Source organism: Sinohyriopsis cumingii, chromosome 9 (genome assembly GCF_028554795.1).
Source record: "Sinohyriopsis cumingii isolate HCF-2022 chromosome 9, ASM2855479v2, whole genome shotgun sequence".
Classification (NCBI taxonomy): Eukaryota; Metazoa; Mollusca; class Bivalvia; order Unionida; family Unionidae; genus Sinohyriopsis; species Sinohyriopsis cumingii.
The window spans coordinates 52,326,429-52,348,425 of NC_142969.1; the positions used below are offsets into that span (position 1 = coordinate 52,326,429).

A 21,997-nucleotide genomic window follows, 5' to 3' on the forward strand; every position below is an offset into this window, starting at 1 on the left:
AAATACTGCACGATTTTGATAATGTAAAGTTGACAGAGAAAAAATGAGCATTTAATAAAGTTTATCCTAACTATAATGCACTGAGCTGTCAAATCAGGGTCTGTGCTGTTTTAAGTATTTATACCAATGAACAGGTAGAACATGATATGCTGCTGATGCACTGTGATGCAGAGCATGGTCTTTATAGTTTTGTTCTAATTAATATATAACCAGGCAACTAGAATATTATCTACCGATCCACAAAATGATGACAGATCAGTGTCTGTGTAGTTAAATTGTTCTAATTATGATGCATTTTAGTTAACAACTGTTGTTGTTGTTGTTGTAGGCTTTAATGCCATTTTTCAGCACAATATAGGCTATACATGGTGGCCAGCATAAATGGTGGAGAAAGAAACTGGGAAAATCCCAGAAAGAACCACTGACCCATGAGAAGCAACTGGCAAGCTTTCTCACATACCCACATTGGCTGAACCTGAGACACGAACCCACACAGACAGAGGTGAGATGGCAATGATCTGTAATAGTGAGTGCCTTAGACCACTCAGCCACTTGTGGTTTATGTGGTTTGTTCTAATTATGATACTAAGTAAACAGCTTGAACACAGTCTGCTGATGCACTGTGTGATGGCAGATCAGTTTGTTTTGTTTCTTTCTATTTGAAATACTTATGTAAGTGAAAAGATAGATCTGCAGATGCTCTGTGTAATGGCAGATCAAGGTCTTTGTAGTTTGAACTATTTATTATACAAGTGAACAGCTGTAACCCTACCTGCTAATGCACTGTGTGATGACAGGTCAGAGTCTTTGCTGATCTAACTGTGATAGAAGTAAACAGATACAATGCAATATACTGATGCAGCTTGTGATTGCTTATTGGGGTCAGTGATTCAAGGTATATTAGGTGTCTTTTTAATGTACGAGGTCATTTCCAAGGGTTGTTCATAAAACCTTGGACAAAATATCGGTAAAACCTCGGACGTCCAAGGATGATTTGTCAAATTTTCAAGTAAACCTCAGAAAATGTACAGCCTGGAAGTTTGTACAATCTGTAATAAAAGTGTATCCCTATCTACTGATGCACTGTGATGACAGACTTGAGTCTGTTATGCAGTTCTAATTATTATAGAAGTAAACAGCTAGAATGTAACCTGCTGATGCAATGTGTGATGGCAAATAAGGGTCTCTAGTTTTTTTCAGTTATAATGTACCGGTAAGTAAATCTCTAGAACCTAATCTTCTGATACATTGTGTGATGGCTGACCATGGTCTATATAGTTCAATCAAATTATAATACTTGTACAAGTAAACAGTTAGATTGTAATCTGTTGATGCACTATGCGATGGCAGATCAGGGTATGTTTTAGTTTGTTCTAATTATGATACAAGTGAGCAGATAGAACATAATCTACTGCTGCACTGTGTGATGTCAGATCAGTATCTGTATAGCTTCTAATTATGATACATGTACAAGTGAATAGCTAAAGTGTTGTATACAGGTGCCTTGTCTGGTGGTTGATCATGGTGAACATTTTCCTTATTTTATTTATGATTGTATAGTATACATACTTAGATATGGCATTTCATTTTCATTTTCAGTTGCTGATATGCATTGCCATTCCACTACTGATTCCGCTGCTAGCAAAGTTTAAGGGGAAGGAAGAGGGTGAACTTGCTCCTGCTCAAACGACTCGCAGCAGTGTAGAGGTACTGTTAAGTCACTATTTTTCACAAGTTCCAAGTTTTGTAGGCTTTGGTTGCTACTGACCACAACTGTAAAGACCTAAGAACAAGTATTCTTCTATAGAAACAAAATGACCTAATCCAGACTCCACAGAATTAAATACTTATGAAAATGTCATTTTTTTTCAAAACATGAAAATTGACACTCTTGACAATAAGTAACTAAGGCTTCTTTGTAACCAGAAAAATTATGTTTGTAAATTTTATATGGTAACCTGGTATTAATATATTTTTGATCATCACCAAGAGCGTAACAGTCTGGTATTAATATAATATTGTTGATCATCACCAAGAGCGTAATAGTCTGGTATTAATATAATATTGTTGATCATCACCAAGAGCGTAACAGTCTGGTATTAATATAATACTGTTGATCATCACCAAGAGCGTAACAGTCCGGTATTAATATAATATTGTTGATCATCACCAAGAGAGTCTGGTATTAATATAATATTGTTGATCATCACCAAGAGCGTAACAGTCCGGTATTAATATAATATTGTTGATCATCACCAAGAGCGTAACAGTCTGGTATTAATATAATATTGTTGATCATCACCAAGAGCGTAACAGTCTGGTATTAATATAATATTGTTGATCATCACCAAGAGCGTAACAGTCTGGTACAACTTGGATATCAATAATTAGTAATAATTTGATTTGTCAATATAAACATTCAATCCTGCAAATTTGCCAACTTTTTTGAAAGATAAATCTGTTTAAAAAGCTGAAATAGAATTTAAGAACAAATGATTTTGAAATAAAACCTCTCTTGTTTATGTCAACTCATTATATTTAACTTTCATCTCATGGAAAAGAATGCTCTTGTTATTATGTCTTGTATGACCTGTCACAGAGATTAGCATGTCATTGTTTGAATAATTACTATTTACATTGACTACTGAGAATACTAAAATCTTCTTAGCTACAGTGGGGGCTTTTTGTCCCCCACATTTCAAAATTTTAAATTGGGTCTGTCCAACTGTCATCTATTTCATTCAGCCATCCATCCCACTTTTGTTCCCACACAAATAATTTGATAATTATTATTGGATTTTAACCAGATTTGCCATTCATGAGGCCTGGACTAAATTTGCTTGATTTGGTTATATTTATCATTCAGCAGATTTATATTTGGGGTGTATTTATCTGGATATTGGTGAGACCTTGGATGAATTTGATTTTCAGGGTTCTAGTTATTGTTATGCAGAGTTATAACCCCTGATTGGCAGACCCACTTAGTTTTTGCTTCTACTGAGTAAGTCCTCAGATTTGCATGACACCTCAGTGGATTTCTTTTCAACATTCTCTGTCATCATTGTATCAGAGTTATAGCCCCTGATTTTCAGACTCGCCCACCTTCATTTCTGCACAGCGGCTCATGATTAATATTGGATTCGAACCAAATTTAGTATACAGGTAGATTTTTATGAAACCACAGCACAGTATGTCCCTTCATATTTTATGATATCTTTATTTCATTTAATTTTTCAGCATTTAGTTAGCATCATCAGGTGTTAGAGGTGTAGTCCCTGATTGTTGGACTGACACATTTCTGTTTCCACACAATAGTCCCCTAACTTATTATGGATTTCAAAAACATTTGTATGCCACCCTGTACTGATAGAACTTAAGCAGAATTTGATTGTCAGCTTCCAATATTAGTATGTTCATTGAGTTATTATTGTTTCATGGAGATAGGGTGGTAAATGTTGGATCCACATTTTGTATGCAGGTTTATATTGATGAGACCTTATTTGGGTTTCCTTACCAGTGCTTCATTTCATCAGTCAAGTTGTCTTTTACAAATGCTTGTATTCCCCAAATTACATCAATTCGCACAACATTGTTTCATTTTTAAATTATCAAATAACTTTTTGCTACAAGCAATCTGTGGTTTTTTTTTAATGCTGTCACTCATGCCCATGCGGGGCCATACACAAGAGATGCACACATATCTACTGAGTATCTACTGCACTGCTAGATGCTATGGAACAGCATCACCATAGTTTTTTCCTGCTTTTGCAGATCGCATCTCCATGATTGAACTCTATTAATTTATTATGTAAGATACTGTATGTGCTTATATTTTGCACAGCAGATTCCTTGATTAATCTTTGTTGATAGTTTTTATTAAGGTAATAAAGAAACTTATATAATCTGAGGTGAAAAGGTCACAGGTCATACTTATTGTACCATTTTTATTCTAACTGATGCCCTGAGAGATGGTGCAATTTCTGGGGGGTGAGAGGGAGCATTGCATACCATACATAACTGTTGGATTGAAAACATTCATAAATTAAGTTGTTTTGATTTTTGTAATACTTGTTAGATTACTGGACTTCTGTGTACAGTTTTGATTCTTTTAACATAATGGATATAGTACTGATCTATAAGCCTTGATATTAAGTTAGGAATTTCTTTTTTTGTGAAGAAAATGGGATGTGTCTAGTAAGGTAATGGTTTCTGTGTTAAGTGCCTATATGGGACAACTAATTAGTGTAGATGTATAATATACCATTTACCATTACTCTTTTTGAAGTTTTACATATCTTTTGTACCTCTTAAGGATTAGGCAGGTGTGCTTTACTTATCATTCATAAATAATAGCTGAATGAGTATTACAAATTCATTGAATCTGCACTGATTGGAAGTCAGATTCTTCTGGTGCAGTGTGCAAAGGAAATGTATGTTGGCAGGTTGGTGTGTGAATTTTTTTTCTCAAATAAAACAGCTTTGATCACACCAGTTTTCCATGTAGCTGATTTACAGCACTGCCTAGGCTGTATATTGCTAATGATTTCTCAAAATATCATGTACTTTTAGTTGAGTTTGCATCTTTCTTTCATATGATTGTTATTGCAGTTATTAAGATTGCATAGTTTTCTTTTACTTTATTTAAAAAGAGACAGATGAGGAGACCTCATGATGTTATGTCTTATCTCATGTGAAACACTACTATATAATTTTCATGTGTGTATATAGTACTAGTATATAATTTTCATATGTGTATATAGCACTAGTATATTATTTTCATATGTGCATATAGCACTTACTATTATGTAATTTTCTTGTGTGTAGATAGCACTACGATATAATTTTCTTGTGTGTATATAGCATTAGTATATAATTTTCTTCTGTGTATATAGTACTTGTATATAATTTTATTGTGTGTATATAGCACTACTATATAATTTTCTTGTGTGTATTTTACACTAGTATAAAATTTTCTTGTGTATATAAGGCACTTGTATATAATTCTCAAGTGTGTAAATAGAACTTGTATATAATTTTCCTGTGTGTATATAGCACTAGTATATAATTTTCTTTTGTATATATAGCACTAATATACAATTTTCTTCTGTGTATATAGCACTAGTATATAATTTTCATGTGTGTATATAGCACAAATATATAATTTTATTGTGTGTATATAACACTAGTATATAATTTTTTGTGTTTATATAGCATAGCATATAATTTTCTTGCGCTAGTATATAATTTTCATGTGTGTTTATAGCATCACTATATAATTTTCCTGTGTGTATATAAGCTACAATATAATTTTCATGTGTGTATATAGCACTAGTATATAATTTTCATGTGTGTATATAGCACTAGTATATAATTTTCATGTGTGGATAGGACTACTATATGCCTAGTTAAAAAAATAATGACAGCTTGATAGATTCATAATATAATAATCATGTCATTTAAAACTGCACAGTAAGCATTAATTTTACTAAAACCTGACTTCCGTAAAATGAATGGTTACTTATTTGTCTCAACAGTTCCATATGAAACAGAAGTCAAAACCACCACTTCTTAGAGGCAGGACTAATGTGAGTTTGAAACAAAGTCATCCTTCCCTGCAGGAGTAAGTAGTTTTACTGGTACTTTTACCTATTTAGTAAAGGGTGAGACATAACAGCCAGTACATAAGGTTTATCCAGTTGTTGTCAGTTTTTTGATTACAGTTAATAAACAGCTGTTTTTAAACAGCAGCTGTATCTTTGGTCACACTTGTTGAAATTTTAAGTGGGTGGTTAATTGGTTGAACTTTTTGTACCTAGCAGTACTATTTACTGTAGTAATGCATGAATTGTCATCCAACATATCAGAGATGTTTACAGTGGCATATAACATTCTGTGACAGATGTAGAGGTCCAGAGGTCAAAGTCAAGGTCATCATTGGTGTTAATTTAAGTTTTGGGAATGAAATTTGTATCCTTAGGCCTTCAGCCAGATTCTGCAGTGTACATGGATAATTTATGGGGATGAATTATCAAAGATCTTTGTGGCATGGTCTTTTGTTACAACTGTATGATGAGGCTACATTTTCTGTTAATTCGTCATCAGATTTGGCATATATTATTTTTTTAAGGAATAAAGTGGTTATAGGGTTAGATATCAAGATCACAGGAGTTGCTTGATTGTGTCTTACTAAGGTTTCTAACGAATCATTGTAGGCAAGATGACTCACTGACAATCAGCTTGGTATGCATCTTGAATTTTTTTTTACTGTGATGTGAAAGGAATCTGCTTCTGTCAGGAATTAAACCTTGTTTCTTCATCTCACAGTAAGGTGCATAAACCTCAGGATGATTATTAAGTGGCTTCAAACACGTCCACCATTGTATTATTCCTACACCTCCTATACCATTGGGAGGGTTATCATAAAACGTTACTGACATATACATCCCAAAGTCCTTGATAAAATATGATGTCCCTGAGTGGCTTAACAGCCATCCTCAGTTTCTTTAGTATTCCCCCACTTTATATTAAAGATAAAAAGATAAAAGTGACTTCTTCTGCATCCAATGACTGCAATGTCTAATATTAGTACTTCTATAAAAATACTGAACAAAATAAAAAGGGCAGGCAGTTTAAGTCTAATGTACATGGGTTCAAAGGGACACAACTCCCAGTGCTACAGAAGTTTTATGAATTAATTGGAACTTATTGAATATGATGAACTACCTCACTTCAATTGTATGAAACAATAGACTCGCCCATGGAAATATGGATAAGATGATAGTAAAGAAACTCCCATTTGGCTTGAAAAACAAACAGCTTGACACTCCTGGTGACATTTAGTTTAGATATTATAAATTAATAAATGAACTGGCAAAGGTCTATGTATTTTTGGTATCATTGAGGCTTTTCATTTTTAAAATTAGTTGGAATGTACAAACTGCCTGGGATGGGGTGTGGGGTTAGGGAAATAATACAGTTATTACTTAAAAATAAAATATACCATGTGGTGTGCCATTATCCTTGAAATCCTACAGGATGTAGATCAATGAGCTGAGCATCACATCCCATTGTAGGACTCTTGTTTATTTACCAGGTAGGTCATCAGTGATCAACTATAACAGATTACAATCCATATATTGATTACTGTAAGTATTAGTTTCTTACTTTCTTGGACACACTGTGCAGTTTGTAGTTGAACTCGACTTATCAGTAAACATATACTGTAATAAACATTTGTCTTGCTTTCAGACGGTGGACTAAGGATGATTCAGGAGATGAAACAAATGTCAATGTCAAGAATTTCAATACAGTGGAGAAGTTCTCATCTTTCTATCAAGCACCTGTGGTTATTTTCTTTCATAATGTGGTATGTTCAGTACATTTCCCAATTTCCAGTGCATAGGGTGTTAACAACTTTTAAGAACAACATAGACCCAGACTTGCCATGCATTATGCACCAGAAGTTCTGAGTACTATACAGCCACCTTTCTGTGGCTGTTTGATTCCTGTTGTCAAATACATTATATGGTTATAACAGTCTGTTTCTGCTGCCTTTAACACTATAAAATTTTCTGAGAAATGTTAATGTTACAATTTTTATTTTGTAAAATCAGCATTAATCAGAACATGACCTAGTGTTATTACTCTGATAAGTTTACTTATTTTCAACCAATCTATAGTTCTGCAACAAACTAGAAATGATCTCCAGATCTGAATCAGAGCAATGATTAACCATTTAGTGAAATAATTGAGTATGTTCAAAATGCACGTTTAGACTTTGAGGATAAAAGTATAGTCTGTGCCTTAGTTCAGTGAAATATCTATCCTCATATCTTATCAGTTTTGAAATTGTGGAGAAGTTATTCTTGAAGAAAAATTTGTTGATTGAGCCCAAAAAAAGCCTGTATATTATTTGTAAGTGTACATTTTGTGATTATGATTGTATTAATTAAATGAGATTTTTTAAAAATGAAATTCAATGTAGGAGAATAAAGTCTCCAACATTTTTCCTAATCTCTAGGCCAATTATTTCTGTTCCTAGCTTATAATATCTTGTTCCTGGAGTTAAACTGTAACATAAAGGCATACATGTTGATGCGCATCGCATATTTCAAATACTATTAAACCTCTCAGCAGGACTAAGTCTATGGACTGAAATCATTACCAAAGCTAAATATTGTTTGCAACATTTAATGTTACAAATATATGGTTGTCCATTATATAAGGGTACATATGGTCAGCGATGCCATTGCATTATTTAATTTTAATATTATCATATCAGTTACACTGTACTTGACTTTAATCAACTGCCATTTTAGCAGACTATTGCTTTTAGGCTAAAGAACAATTCTTTCTATACTTTAAACTAAAATGTTTAACATGTGGTCCCATGTCTTAACTCTAACTTTTTCATTTTCAAATAAAATGTCTCAAATAATATGTCAGTTCATTCATTAATCTGACATGATTATGCTATGCCTAATTTTTACTCAACTTGACACCAGGTGAATTGTTATGTTTTTCCTTGTGATTATGACACCTGACAGCCAGACCCATGCTCAACATAATTATTAAGCTGTGTATTAACAATCTAAATGCTCATCTGAAGCAATACAAGCTATTATGGGAATGACTGGTATTAGATTCTCATTTACAAATTTTTTAATTGATATAGGGGATGAACATATAAAGTTTTACCCACAATGCCTGGCAGAAAATTGTCTGCAATGACTTACAGAAATAGCCAGTATGTACAGGAATTTGCACATCTGCATTTCTCTATCATGAATTATGCATCTGATCAAAATTGAAAAAATAATGATTTATAGAAATGGTCTTGCTTTCATTTAGTCGACATCTGCCATTCTCATCTTTTTTGTGATGATTTTAGAGGGTTTTTTTTCCTCAGAAAACTAAAGGGTAAATCTTTCAGTCTGTGCAAAAGCAGACCTGAAATTATGCTGACACATATCTGAATATGGCTGTTTGCAGTTTAATTCACATCATGCATGATGAAATGCAATACATGAAGTGCATGCATTAGGTTATGTAAATGAAATTCATGCATTGCACCTAACATTGTGCCAGTGTTTTATGGATTTTATGGTGCCCTGTTTAAGAAGATTTGTTTTGTCTAAAATTAAGCTTTTGAAATAGAACTGCTCTGAAAATTCAATAGCAAACTCCCAACATGGAGCCACTGTAAAAATACAATTGTAAACTCCCACCAACAAAATTGTCAGATTTGCACATATTAATATATCTATTATTTCAGATATCCTACATGGTGTTTCTGGGCTTGTATAGCTACATCCTAATCAGCAAGCTTGGTCCAGACTTGTCTCCAGAGGAAATTGTACTGATTGTGTGGGTCTTCACCATTTTCACTGAGGAGATTAGACAGGTATGTATAACGTTTATAACCCTTTAGATTAACTAGTCCTGAATTTGAATTTTTATCCCCTTAAACTTGTCCAGGATTATTTTTATTCAGACTACCATATAATACTCTAGTTAATCACAAGACATACATTTCTTTCATATTGATGTAAGCTTTACATATATGGCATTTCAGGTTCTTTCCCCATCTTCTTCCATTACTGATTATTGCTAAATCCAGATATTGTTATTACCATTGCAGTGTGTCATAAAATGAAGAGACCATATGACATTCATTGTGATAATGCAATGTGATATTGTAAACAGATTCAACTTTATGCTGAAAACTTTCACATAATGTATTACATTGCCCAACAATAAAAATAAAGTATAACTTTAACCAATATAACAATGTATGCAGTGTCTTTTTATTGAGCAGAGTTTACTGCATGAAGAAATTTGTGAACTGTAACATATCATGGGTCACAAAAATATAATATACCTTCAGTTTAATTTCTATTAGTCTAGGATACAACATAATCTTGTGTTCTGATGTCTGATTGGCTAATGTGACAGATACATCAGATGTCAGAATAGACAATTACCAAGCTACGTTCATAGGCATTATCCCTATGGCCTTAGTTACCAGTATGGTCAAAGTACAATTCAGGGGTATGTGAAAAAAAAAGTAGTTCATTTCTTGTGTTATGTACCAATAACTTCTGCAACCCATGGTGAAAATTTAATCAAATGCCAGTTAGAGTAATGTGGTAACAGTTTGTGCAAATTAGTTTTTACCTGGTAATTTTGCCATAATCAAAACATGTGATACATTAACCTGAAGTAAGGTACATTTGCTTAAGTGTTCTGAAAACATCCATTAAGACATGGCCAAAACTCAAAACCAAACAGCTACAAGTCAGGTGTTTTACCAACTGCATTATACTTTTTAAACTATGTGGAAATGTCCACTTGGTTAAATTCACATGACTTTTGCATTCAAATAGCAAACTTTAAAGTTTCAACTAAATGCCCCATTAAATAGCTTTTCTGTTTAACTTCGTTAACTTGTATTATAAACCTCTCAGACTGATCATTTTCTCTCTTGGAGGTTTGAACTATCAATGATTTTAATGAAGCTGTTAAAACTTTCAGTTGTTTTATTCATTTATCCATGAAAGAAACTTTTTATTTCTGTTCTCACTTCTTTCATAAAAGCTGCTTTGTCTCTTTAACCATTTTGAGTTGCTTATTGATTTACATAGTTATTAGTTTACATTGAAATATTCTTGAAAAATCGATGTGTATATTATGTTAACTTAGGTTTACGATAAATTTTCTTTATATTATTTCTCTTTTGGAGGATGCTGGGTGAAGGGATAATACAATTTTGGTAAAAATATGTGCTTTTGATTAAATGAAAACAAAACTAGTCTGAAATATATTGGTATATTGACCACTTACTTGTGTGTGGTACATTCCGATATCCATTGAGTACTGTACATGTATATAAAAAAATCCATAATTCGAGTATAGATCACATCATAAAATTCCTGCATCAATCACATCCTGTTAGAAAACACAAAATAGCACATATATATAAAAAAATGGTGCTTATTTAATCTATATTCCATTGAAAACAAACACTGTTCACAACAATATTATTGCCAGTATCACATGGCTATTGTTGATTACATGCTAGATGTACATGTACTTAAACTGGCCTTGATTTTGGTCAGCTGGAGACAGCTATCATCTTCCTGAGTGTACCCAGATGATGAGGCCATTCATATGGAAATAAACACATGTTTGATTTAAAAGTAACTTGACTGCTAGATATCTATGGTTTCAAAAGACTGGAAATTTAAATTGAGTTCATGCTGCCTTTGGTAGTGATCATAAGCATAAATGTTTTCCTGCAAAAAGAAACTTTCATGGTATAATAAACATCTTCTGGTTACTTTGGAAAAGGCAACAATCCAACAGATTCCATTGCATTTATTTAAGTTTGGTGCTGACTTCTTTGATGAAAGGTTCTTTAAAATTGAAAATAGGAGACCAAAAATTTGTTTTGCTTTTCAGACTAGAGGGGTTTTGTTTTACTGGAAGAATGATGACATTAAAGAAGGAAATATTTGGCACAAAATAAAAATTTTGATCTTGAGGCAATTTTTATGCTCCTTTGTTTTGGTTTGAGGGTTTTAACACTATTAGATTTAAATTTTAAACACAAATGTAATATGATTATCCTGTTTATACGCAGACTTGTGTACTGACTGCTCTGATGATCTAGTAGTTAGAGCATCCGCCTTGGATGTGGGAGGAGGTCATGGATTTGAACCTTGGCCAAGTCATGCTAAAGACATAAAAATGGTACTAACAGCTGCTTCACTAGGAGCTCAGCATTAAAAGGTTATTGTTAGGACAGGTCGGCATGGTGTCAGGATAATGTGACTTGGTGGGATATGATGCTACATTTATGTGGCATGATGCCCCAGTGTTAGACATCACTCTAAAGTGCCACACTGCAGACATTGTACTGACATAATTAAAAAATTTGTTAAAGCTACATTAAAAATCCAAATCACACACATATAATGCACTATTCCACATTGTGTCAATTCCTATTAGTTTATATTCTGCTTTTTCACTGCTCCAGTGGCCTAGTGGTTTGAGTGTCTGCCCCAGATTGAAACCTCAGCAGAGTCATACCAAAGACTCATACAGATGGTACTAACAACTGCCTTGCTAGGTGCTCATCATTAAGATGTTAGTGTTAGGATTGGTCAGCCTGGTGTCAGGATAATGTGACTGGGTTGGACATCATGCTACATGTCTTTGGCAAGATGCCCCATTGCTAGACATCACTATAAACAACTGTACTATAGACATCGTAGTGATATGACTGAAAAATTCCAAATCACACAAACAAACACACACACACAGATATTCTGCTTCTCAAGCATTTTATCTTAAAAGGCAATTGATTTAGCCATTGTAAAGTTGTTAGCAAAAGCATACAAATTACCAACTGACCAAGGACCAAGACATGACTCTCTCCTCTGCTTTTTTATCACAACTGATTAAGCATGGTAAGACATAGGCTTCACTTTTCTTTCAGCTTTAGCAATCAAGATTCTGTTTTACAGCTTTCTTTGTTATGATTGATTTAGAAAGTCCATGCCAGAGATGACACATCAGAGCAAAACTGGAAAGAACACAGCACATTCTTCTTTACCAGTCTTTATTTTATTATTGCATTCATTCTCAGCAACTTGTAATATACTAGAGTGAGATCAAATATTTCACAAAGCTGTATTTAATATTTTTCTATCAAACTTTATTATTAGATTTTTTGTGTTTGATATTTGGACTGTTGACTTAGATTTTTATCCAAACATTGTAAGCATGGCATGGCAACAGCAGCAACATGTCTTCATTGTTGAGATTCTTTGTTAAATTTTTTGTGTTGACATTGTTGCAAGTCAGATGTATTGGGTGGGTGTACATCATATAATGTCATACAAGTGAGACATGTTTCACAAAACCTGTGTTGAGCATGAAGATCAATTTCCTATTGTCTCCATTAACTTCATAAAACTGGAAAGACCAAAATTAATCAAACACATGGATTTATTTCAGTAAGATCTTGCTCAGTTTTTTATATTCTCTAGCTCTGCTCACTTTAATATCTGTAGTCAGAAACATCTCTAACCAAACTTACATTTTATTCATAATGTTGCACTTTTCAAGAGATAATCACTTCCTTGAGTCATTTGTCTAGTTTGCCTTTTTATTTCCATATGTTTTGTTTGCTTTATTCTGTAGTAAGTTATATGTTTCTGCTTTTTCTTTTTTAACAGGCTCTTGTAAGTTTTAATTGTTTTAAATGCTTATTATTCTGGAATTTGTATTATTTGTTTAAAAACAAACTGGTGAAGCATACTTTACTTGAACTTGTCAATGCTAAACAATTATTCAAATAATTATTAATTACTTTAGAAAAACTGGTCTGAATATTCATATGGCTAGTTTGAGATTCTCCCTCAGAAATAAAAGAGCCAAGAGAAGGAAGTAGAATTTGGTATCATAATTGAATTTTTTATATTGATACAGAAGTATTACTTAGAAAACTCAGCTGCCACAAATTTATTGAAATATTATATGCTGGAGGAAGATAAAACAGTCATGTAATTTATTGTCACGCTTGAAATTTTTTATTTGATGTTGACTATTTAGAACTGGGTACATACTTTATTTTTATATAACCCTTTAACTGGTCTTCAGGACACCATGCTTCTGTTTTCTGCATTTTTCAGTTTAATGTGATCTGTTCTGGAAAAGAATAGCAAGACAGGAAGAAATGGAATTGGGTCTAAATTGAACATTTTATGGCCATACAGATTTATTACAAGATAGTAATTCATTTACTAAGCATGCTGATTTCTAATATCTCATTTGATGATTAAATTCCTATTTTTTATTCACTACCTTACTTTTTTTTTTAATGGGAATGACTTATAATGTCTTCCTTTTGAGCAAACATTACATTTCAGGATTTGCATTGATATTGGAGACTAACAGTAGTGCTTGCCTGTATGTAGATGCCATATATCTTTTGTCATCAGGATTACATATCTACTGAATATTTTGAAAAAGATACCATCGAGAAAGATTAGACACTAATATGAACTGCTGTAAGGGAGAAACCACTTCTAGAATTGCGCATCAAATCAGCAAAGATGTGTGCCCCCCCAAAAAAAATATTTTGTTTGTAATGTATTGTTTTTAGTAAGGGATAGAGATCAACATTCTGATTTTGTATGAAACTTGGAACTGACATGTTCTGTACAGGCATTGACAAATTCACTTTAGTTACAGTCTACCAGAATATTATGCTAGCTGCCTGCATGTACATTTATTGCTGTTTCTGTGGCTGTTGTAATAACACTTTGCTTATGACTGGAGCTATCAAATCTGAAATTAACATATAAATGCATAAATTAATAATTTCTTTTTATTTATGAAAACTAAAAAATATCTCAAACTGGGCTAAGTGAATACAACTGATTTGCAGCATTCATAAGTTTTTGCTGTAAATGGACTGTTATCAGAAATGTAGAGATTTTCTGGTGATATATATCAAAAGGTAAAATAGGTGATTGATATTGCTTAAATGTAAATAGAATGCACAGTTCTGGCAAGATATTGAGATCAATTCAATGTTTTTACATATCTTGCAAATGCTAATAAACCAAGAAAAATTAACAGTTATAAAGTAAACAAAATAAAGTAAAATGGGAAACAAAAACAAATTAATTTATTACAGTTCTTCACCCAGTGCATTTTGAGAGATACCTGGCCAGGTTGTGTATCCACAAAACTCCTCCTACATGCAAACTTAAACTCAAAATTATAGTCCTATATATTATATTCATATTTTGAGTTACATATTTTTCTATAAATAAATTTCCATCAAAGAAACTTTCAGGCTTAACAAGGGCCCTGGGTGGCAGAGTGGTCTGAGGCATTCACCTTTTCCATCAAAGAAACTTTCAGGCTTAACAAGGGCCCTGGGTGGCAGAGTGGTCTGAGGCATTCACCTTTTCCAAACACTGCCTTCTCACCTCTGATTATGTGGATTCAAGTCTAAGGTTTGCAATTGTGGGTATGTGAGAATGCTGCCAATAGATTCCCAACAGTCAGTGGGATCTTACCAGGGTTTTCCAAGGTTCTTCCTCCACCAATTATAATGTCTGCCGTATATAGCCTATCACGCATTGAGAAATTGTATTAAACCAAAAACAAGAAGAAAAAAAATAAGTTGAACAATATTCATTTACTATATTGATTGCAATTTGCAAAACCTTTTTAATTATTAATGTAATGTAAACAGTTTGTAATGTATCAAATACTATGAATTTATTCAATTTCATTATATACAAGTTTTGTGAGGTACCAGTTAATGAGAATTTTCTGGTTGCTGCACTCGCAAATTTAAAGACCCAATAAATATAAACCTTTTAGTGGACAAGATATTGCCCTGTCCTTAAGTGCAATATTTATTTAAGTTCTGATGAACATGTAATTGCTCACAAAATACATAAATTCAAACCCACAAACACATTTATGGTTAACTTCTGAATTTTAGCCTGAACATGCACTTAAGTTGAGGAGTTAAACTCCCATGGGATCTGTCCTTATATCCCAAAATACTTGGCAAGAGACCACTAGTTATGTTTGTTTCCTTGTGTGCATTTCTCGCCATAGTTAAATAGAGATGAAGATTCACTGGGGTTGAGGTTAATGGTAGGCAGGCAAGCAAGGAGGAGTGTGTTTCAGTCATCTTGACTGTTTGTTAGTACCTCATGTATATCTTCTTAATTGTTTTGCCCATGAATCATTCAGAATCTTCATCTGCAATATATTTTATTAACTGTGTCCTGCAGTTATGTATTGATACTAATATTGCAATATGATACATATTACAATATAGAGTTTGCAAAGTGTTATCAACATTGCTGTTGTAAAGTGCTAAACTTTGCAACAAGTTTGTATAAGTTTTACTTTTGTCCTTGGCCTACTTCTTTGTCAATATTACAGTGTGTCCCCCAGGGGTGTAAAATTGAGGGTACAAAAAACTCCTTGGTGTCAAAACTGGGGGTCAAATTAAAAATGTGGGGGTCAAAAATGTACTGACAAATTTTCATACGACTATTACTTTTTCAGCTTGAAATAGGATATTGCAACTTGCACAACATACTCTCTCTCTCTCTTTCTCTCTCTTTGTTTAAACATACAAATACACCAACATGCACAGTTAACAAACAAATGCATTATCCATTCAAAGAATAATTTTATTAATTAATATTTCTTTTAAAGTCATACTTTTAACAGTCTCCTCAAGCAATATTATTGCCCAACACATTACATATAAGCCAATACAAAAGGCCAAATAAATCTTTTTAACCAAATGGGAGTTAATTTACTGCCTTTCATAAAATGTGTACTATCATAGGTTTCATTGTACTTCATCCTAGAACACATTTATCCAAATATCAAGGAGGATAATGCTTCATCCTCTTTCTAATAAGTTACACTTGAACTTTAAGATCTTTCTTTTGTTACAGCAAAAGTTGAAAACCAACAAAATCTGCAATGACCCGCTGACTTTGTAATCCAAATAACGCATTTGTCTCTGCAAGTTTACTGATTTCTTTGTTGTGAAATAATGTCTTAGGTTATAATGTGTTCTCCAGATATCTTATGGCGAACGAGGGCAGATTTTTAAAAATTCTAAAATCCTGTCACAAAAGGATTATTCACTTTTGCAGTCTTTGCAATCATGCGATCAGAAATCACACCGGTAATCATAATGTGCCGTATTCCATTCAAGCGAATTATTTTCTCCATTTTTCATTAAAATTATATCCACAGCGACTCTTTTGTGTTCTGCTTCTTTCACTTTCTTCGCTAATGCTTTTTAGTGCATAACGTTTTAATCTGGATATCACTTTCTAGTGTAACAAGCCTTGAGGTTAAACATCTAGATGACAGCTTGCTGAGCTCGATGGAGAAGCTCGTGATATTAGGGGAAGCTACTCCGTCATAACATTGCCTAAGCTAGTCTGGTTCATTGTTTTTTATGTTCCCTGCGTTGCACTCTGCTATACGAATAGAGGAGCGCAAGGCAGGGAGCAAACAAAGCGGGGAACCAGTCAATGCCTATACACGAAGTATATATGATGCCATCCATCATCCAATGCATTGGGTATTAAATAAATCATGATCATATTATGAAAATCCTTTGCATCAAAAAAACGCACAGCAAAAAAATGTGTGTGTCATTTATCTCCAGCATGCGTCCCTGACGCACAACTGTGCGTAAAGGGAAACACTGATATTAGCTTTAATATAACAAATATTGAAAATAAGTATGTAATAAAAAAAATATAACATGCAAGCAGTTAAAGTGTTTATCAACATTCTTTTGTGAACTATTACACAAATTGTATAATTATCAACAATAACATATCAGTGTTGGATACTTTACTATCAGCCAGTTATTACAGCTGATGATAACAAATTCAATACTGAAATTTTATTGTAATAATTTGATTTATAATAAACACAATATACTTTAACAAAATTAGCTGTGTGATCTATTTTAAAAATAACATGGCTTAGATCAATGATTTTACTAGAAGAACACAGAACTCTTCAGTTTGCTTTCATTTCTCAATAAATTAATTTTTTAGGGAGGGGAACCAGTCTGGCAATAATGGCTAAAAAAACAGCTCTGGAGTCTACAATAATCTCATTAAAAATACATAAAGCTCTTAAATATTTTTTCATTTCTCAAGTAATTCATATTTTCAAGTCATAAGACAGTAATGTCAGTATAGCATAGTCTGAATATCATCACAGAAAATATAATGTTGCTGACACATCAATGAATTGTTACACATGTACTATAATTAGCAAGGAACAGCATACGGGTGAATAAATGTGGCACATAATGCAGTATTGAGTACTATTATGTAGAAAGGAGCACTGCATATTGGATTTTATATGTGATATATAAAACAGTATTGAGTACTCTTTAGCAAGGAGCACTGCATGTTGGAGAATACATGTGATTTATAAAACAGTTGAGTATTATACCGTATATTGGAGAATACATGTGATATGTACACACAATAGTGTGTACTTTATAGCAAAGAGCACTGCATATTGGAGGTTACATGTGATATACAACAGATTATTGAGTACTTTATAGTAACAGGTATTGTATGTTGTATAAATATGGTATGTACGCATAGTGTTGAGTACAGCTTGGATTTATTAGCTTAAATGGCCAGACAATGCTTTTCCAGCTGTGCTGCATTAGCATCAGCAATAGAGCGGGAACTTAAGTCTAGATTGTTTGTTAAATTATGCGAAAGTCATATGATTTCTGCATCAGTGGTTGTAACTTAGCTGAAATCATTGTATAATGTTACTTTGTAACTGAAGTTTTTACCCTATCTAAAACATAGTTTTGGATCTTGCCTTAAAATTAGCAGAAATCTGTCACGGTAACAAAATAGTGCAAATTTTACAAAACAGGATTCAATATTCTTATGCTTATAAGCCTTGCATGATGCATACTCAGTGAAATTTGAAACTGTTAAACAGAACGCTTATATTTATTTACACTTCAGGCTAGCCTGTGGAATTCTGTTGTCATTGTGTATATGCATGTAATGGTGAAAATTGTGCCAGGAAAAATAGCTTAATATGACAGTTCAGGCAATCAGATTACAGCAAAATGAGAAGCTGTATAATAATTGTCTGTATCTTTTTCAAATTCTATTTGTCCCTTTTGGTAAATTTTGTTGAATTCCTAATTTTCTTGGATAGCTAATTTTCTAGAATCTAGCTGTTCCAATCATTGTTATCCTCCTACCAGTAAATTTAACTAATTAATTAAAATTACTAGATCAGGCAGTCATTGATTGGTTTCTCTGTGTAAATATTAATTGTTGTTCTGAACTTTAATACTAATAAATTTAACCAAAGTCTATTCAATCCTATTTGCTGAAAGTTCTGCACAAGAACTGTCATAAAAAAAACTAAAGATGAAAGTATTTTTTGCTAAGGACTTTTATATTGCTGACCAGACACTAAACTAGGTCCATAATGAGAGGATGTTTGGTCTAATCATAACAAATAACAGGGTAGTACGAAGTGTTTTCAGGATGTGTAACTTTCATTGTATCATGACAGCATGCGATATTCAATTGGGAATTTACTGGATCACAAGATTGACCTCATCCAAGAATGTCCATGTTCTTCAGTGTAGATTTTGCCATAAAAATATTTATTGGCACATGTATGCAAATGACCTTCCAAAGAATATGGATGTATCAGTATTCAACATAAAGTGAATAACTGCCATTTAAAGGTATGTTGAATCAAATTTAAAAATGACACCCATTACTGAACTAGTACTGAGAGACCTTTATGACTTGTATTATAGATGAATCTAGAGATACAATATTTCAGTGAGATGACAATATTATTTAAAGCAATTATCTGAAACTAACATACTCAGTAGAATTAAGGAATATATCAAGACAGAAACTTGTATTCTATATTAAAGTGCATAAGACTTACAGTTCTGAATTATTATTTTTCTGCTTTATGGGGAAGGTCTGTCAAATCTCGGCTCGTTATGATTTATAAAATGGCAATTTAAAATGGTTAATTTAGATTTATATGTTGATTATTCGTCAGAAGCATTGTTAACCAAACTAAAATGTTAAACTTATTAATAATTACTATTAGCTTCTTGTGTGTCATACATATTTATCCTCTTTTCTTAAGAGAGCTTAAGGAGAATAGTTTTTGACTAAATGAGCTAATTTCCATAGAATATTATTATTATTATTATTATTACTCAAATGACCCCCATCAATTTAAGCTCTTCAGTAATCAATCTTGTTTATTATGGCAATTTAAGTTTCGGTGTGTGTGATGATATGGATTTTGCTTAATAGCTTGGATTCTTTTCAGTTGTTATAGATAATGAACAGCTTCAGTAGGATATGTCTAATAGTATTTCTTATCTGCAGTAAACAGACCAGTGTTTCCATCATGTCCTTTTACTGTCAATTCATTTATTTTCACAGGTATTAAATTGTGTTATATCCAAATATGACAGTTTCATTGGTATTTATATTCATGTCGTTTAGGTATGGTCCTATTGTTCCACAGTATAAAATACCATATATACTCACTTATAAGTTGAATCTAGTTGCAGATTGCACATGCTCAGGTCTGCCAGTGCATAATATGCTGGCAAAGCTGGATAAGTACAGTTTGGTAGTAGCAATCAGTACAACAAACAATACAGACCACAAATTGCAGGCACATTATGTGAATGCAGATCAAGATCTATGTTACTTAGTTTGACTCAACTCATAGGCAAGTAAATATGGTATTGTAAAATTAGGTCTTTAAATTGGTAATTTGTATTAGCAACAAACTCCACTTGATTTCTTATGTGTTATGAACATGGTACTGAAGTAAAATTTAATGTTGTGTACAATATTTCCATTTATTTCATTCATCTTTTTGAGTTTGTTTCCAGTTGCATATAATTATACCTTTTACATTTTGCAATGTGTTCACACTTAATTTCTGACACTTTAATTTGTGTTGAACTTGGCTTTCAAAATGGTGCTTGAAAATAATTTCTCTGAAAATAAAAATAAAAGCTATGACTGATGAGAGACAAAATTTTCTCCAGTTATCTCAAAAGATATTTTTATGTCCACCACATAAATGAAAAATGCTTGTTTTATGTTCAGATACCATGTTCAAAATACTAGGCATTATATTTCCAAAAGTAATATTCTTCTTTTATGTTGATCAGACAAGTAGCTCAATCTGTTCAATATGCAGCCATTGCATCTTAAGGATCATGTGGATTAGTACCACTGTAAATGGCTCACATTATAATTCAAGTTCAACTGCCAACAGCATAGATCCTATTCTGCCATCACATAATGTGCTGTCAGATCAGAGTCTATGTTGATTGTTACACATGTTGCTCTTAACAAACTACGTAAACCTAGATCTGCTGGTGCATCATGTGAAGCATATCGTGGTGTGGGCAGTTTGCAGTTGGACATGGCTTGAAGCTGTGTATTATTCAGCATCCCAAAATGGGTTGAAATGCATCACTGTATTAATTTTTATGAATAAAGATCCTGATAGGCCTAAAATCCATTGGTTGTAAGGTACTCTTACATCAAACAAGTTTGAAACAATGATATAATGTTATCATTAGTCTTAAGTCCATTTATGCAAAAACCCTTACATAAGGGTAGTGTTTTATCTCATTTGAACATGATCTCAACAAGCAAGTTCACACCTTCTTATTTATAGGCAATAACAATGATTTGATATAGTGTTCTATCAGGCTCTGATAATTGGAGGAATTATTTGCTTTCATTATCGCAGTTACTGTGGTTGTGTATTTGTATACATGGTTACAATTATAAAAACAAGATAGAAGTCCATTCTCAGTGCATGATTAGGTGTTTACTTCTTAATGAAATTAAATTAGTTAATAGCCTGAAGATGTCTAAAATGTTTGCAAAAAATAAAAATAATGTTTAGACTTTTGAAAGTTATTTACCAGATCATGGTCATATTCAAGACTTCATGTACAGTACCCTTTTCAATATATATCTTTTCATTTTACATGATTTTAGTGCACAGTACTCTTTTAATTATATATATATATATATATATATATATATATATATATCTTTTCATTTCATATGATTCTAATTAACTCCCTCATTCAACAGGTCTCTACAACATCATCCATGACCTTGAAGACAAAACTCCTTAGTTACATAACAGATGGTTGGAATATAGTGGATGTCATCTCAATATCGCTGTTTGTTATAGGAATGATTTTGAGGGGTTTTCGTCATGAACAAACATTAGAAGCTGCCCGTGTCATCCTCGCAGTTAATCTGATTACGTTCTTTGTGAGACTGCTGCACATTTTTTCTGTGCACAAAGAACTTGGACCAAAGCTGGTGATGATTATTCGTATGGT

The 21,997-nt window shown here is 32.8% G+C and overlaps 1 protein-coding gene across 1 annotated transcript in view; it reads left to right on the forward strand.

The window, feature by feature from the left end:
- The window catches only part of LOC149791814 (transient receptor potential cation channel subfamily M member-like 2), a 172,903-nt gene that overhangs the window by 79,923 nt on the left and 70,983 nt on the right, over nt 1-21,997 (forward strand). Inside the window, exons 18-22 of the mRNA XM_089969476.1 lie at nt 1,600-1,707; nt 5,535-5,620; nt 7,249-7,366; nt 9,275-9,403; nt 21,741-21,995. Of these exons, the coding sequence (XP_089825602.1) occupies nt 1,600-1,707; nt 5,535-5,620; nt 7,249-7,366; nt 9,275-9,403; nt 21,741-21,995 (696 nt within the window). The remainder of the gene's footprint in view (nt 1-1,599; nt 1,708-5,534; nt 5,621-7,248; nt 7,367-9,274; nt 9,404-21,740; nt 21,996-21,997) is intronic.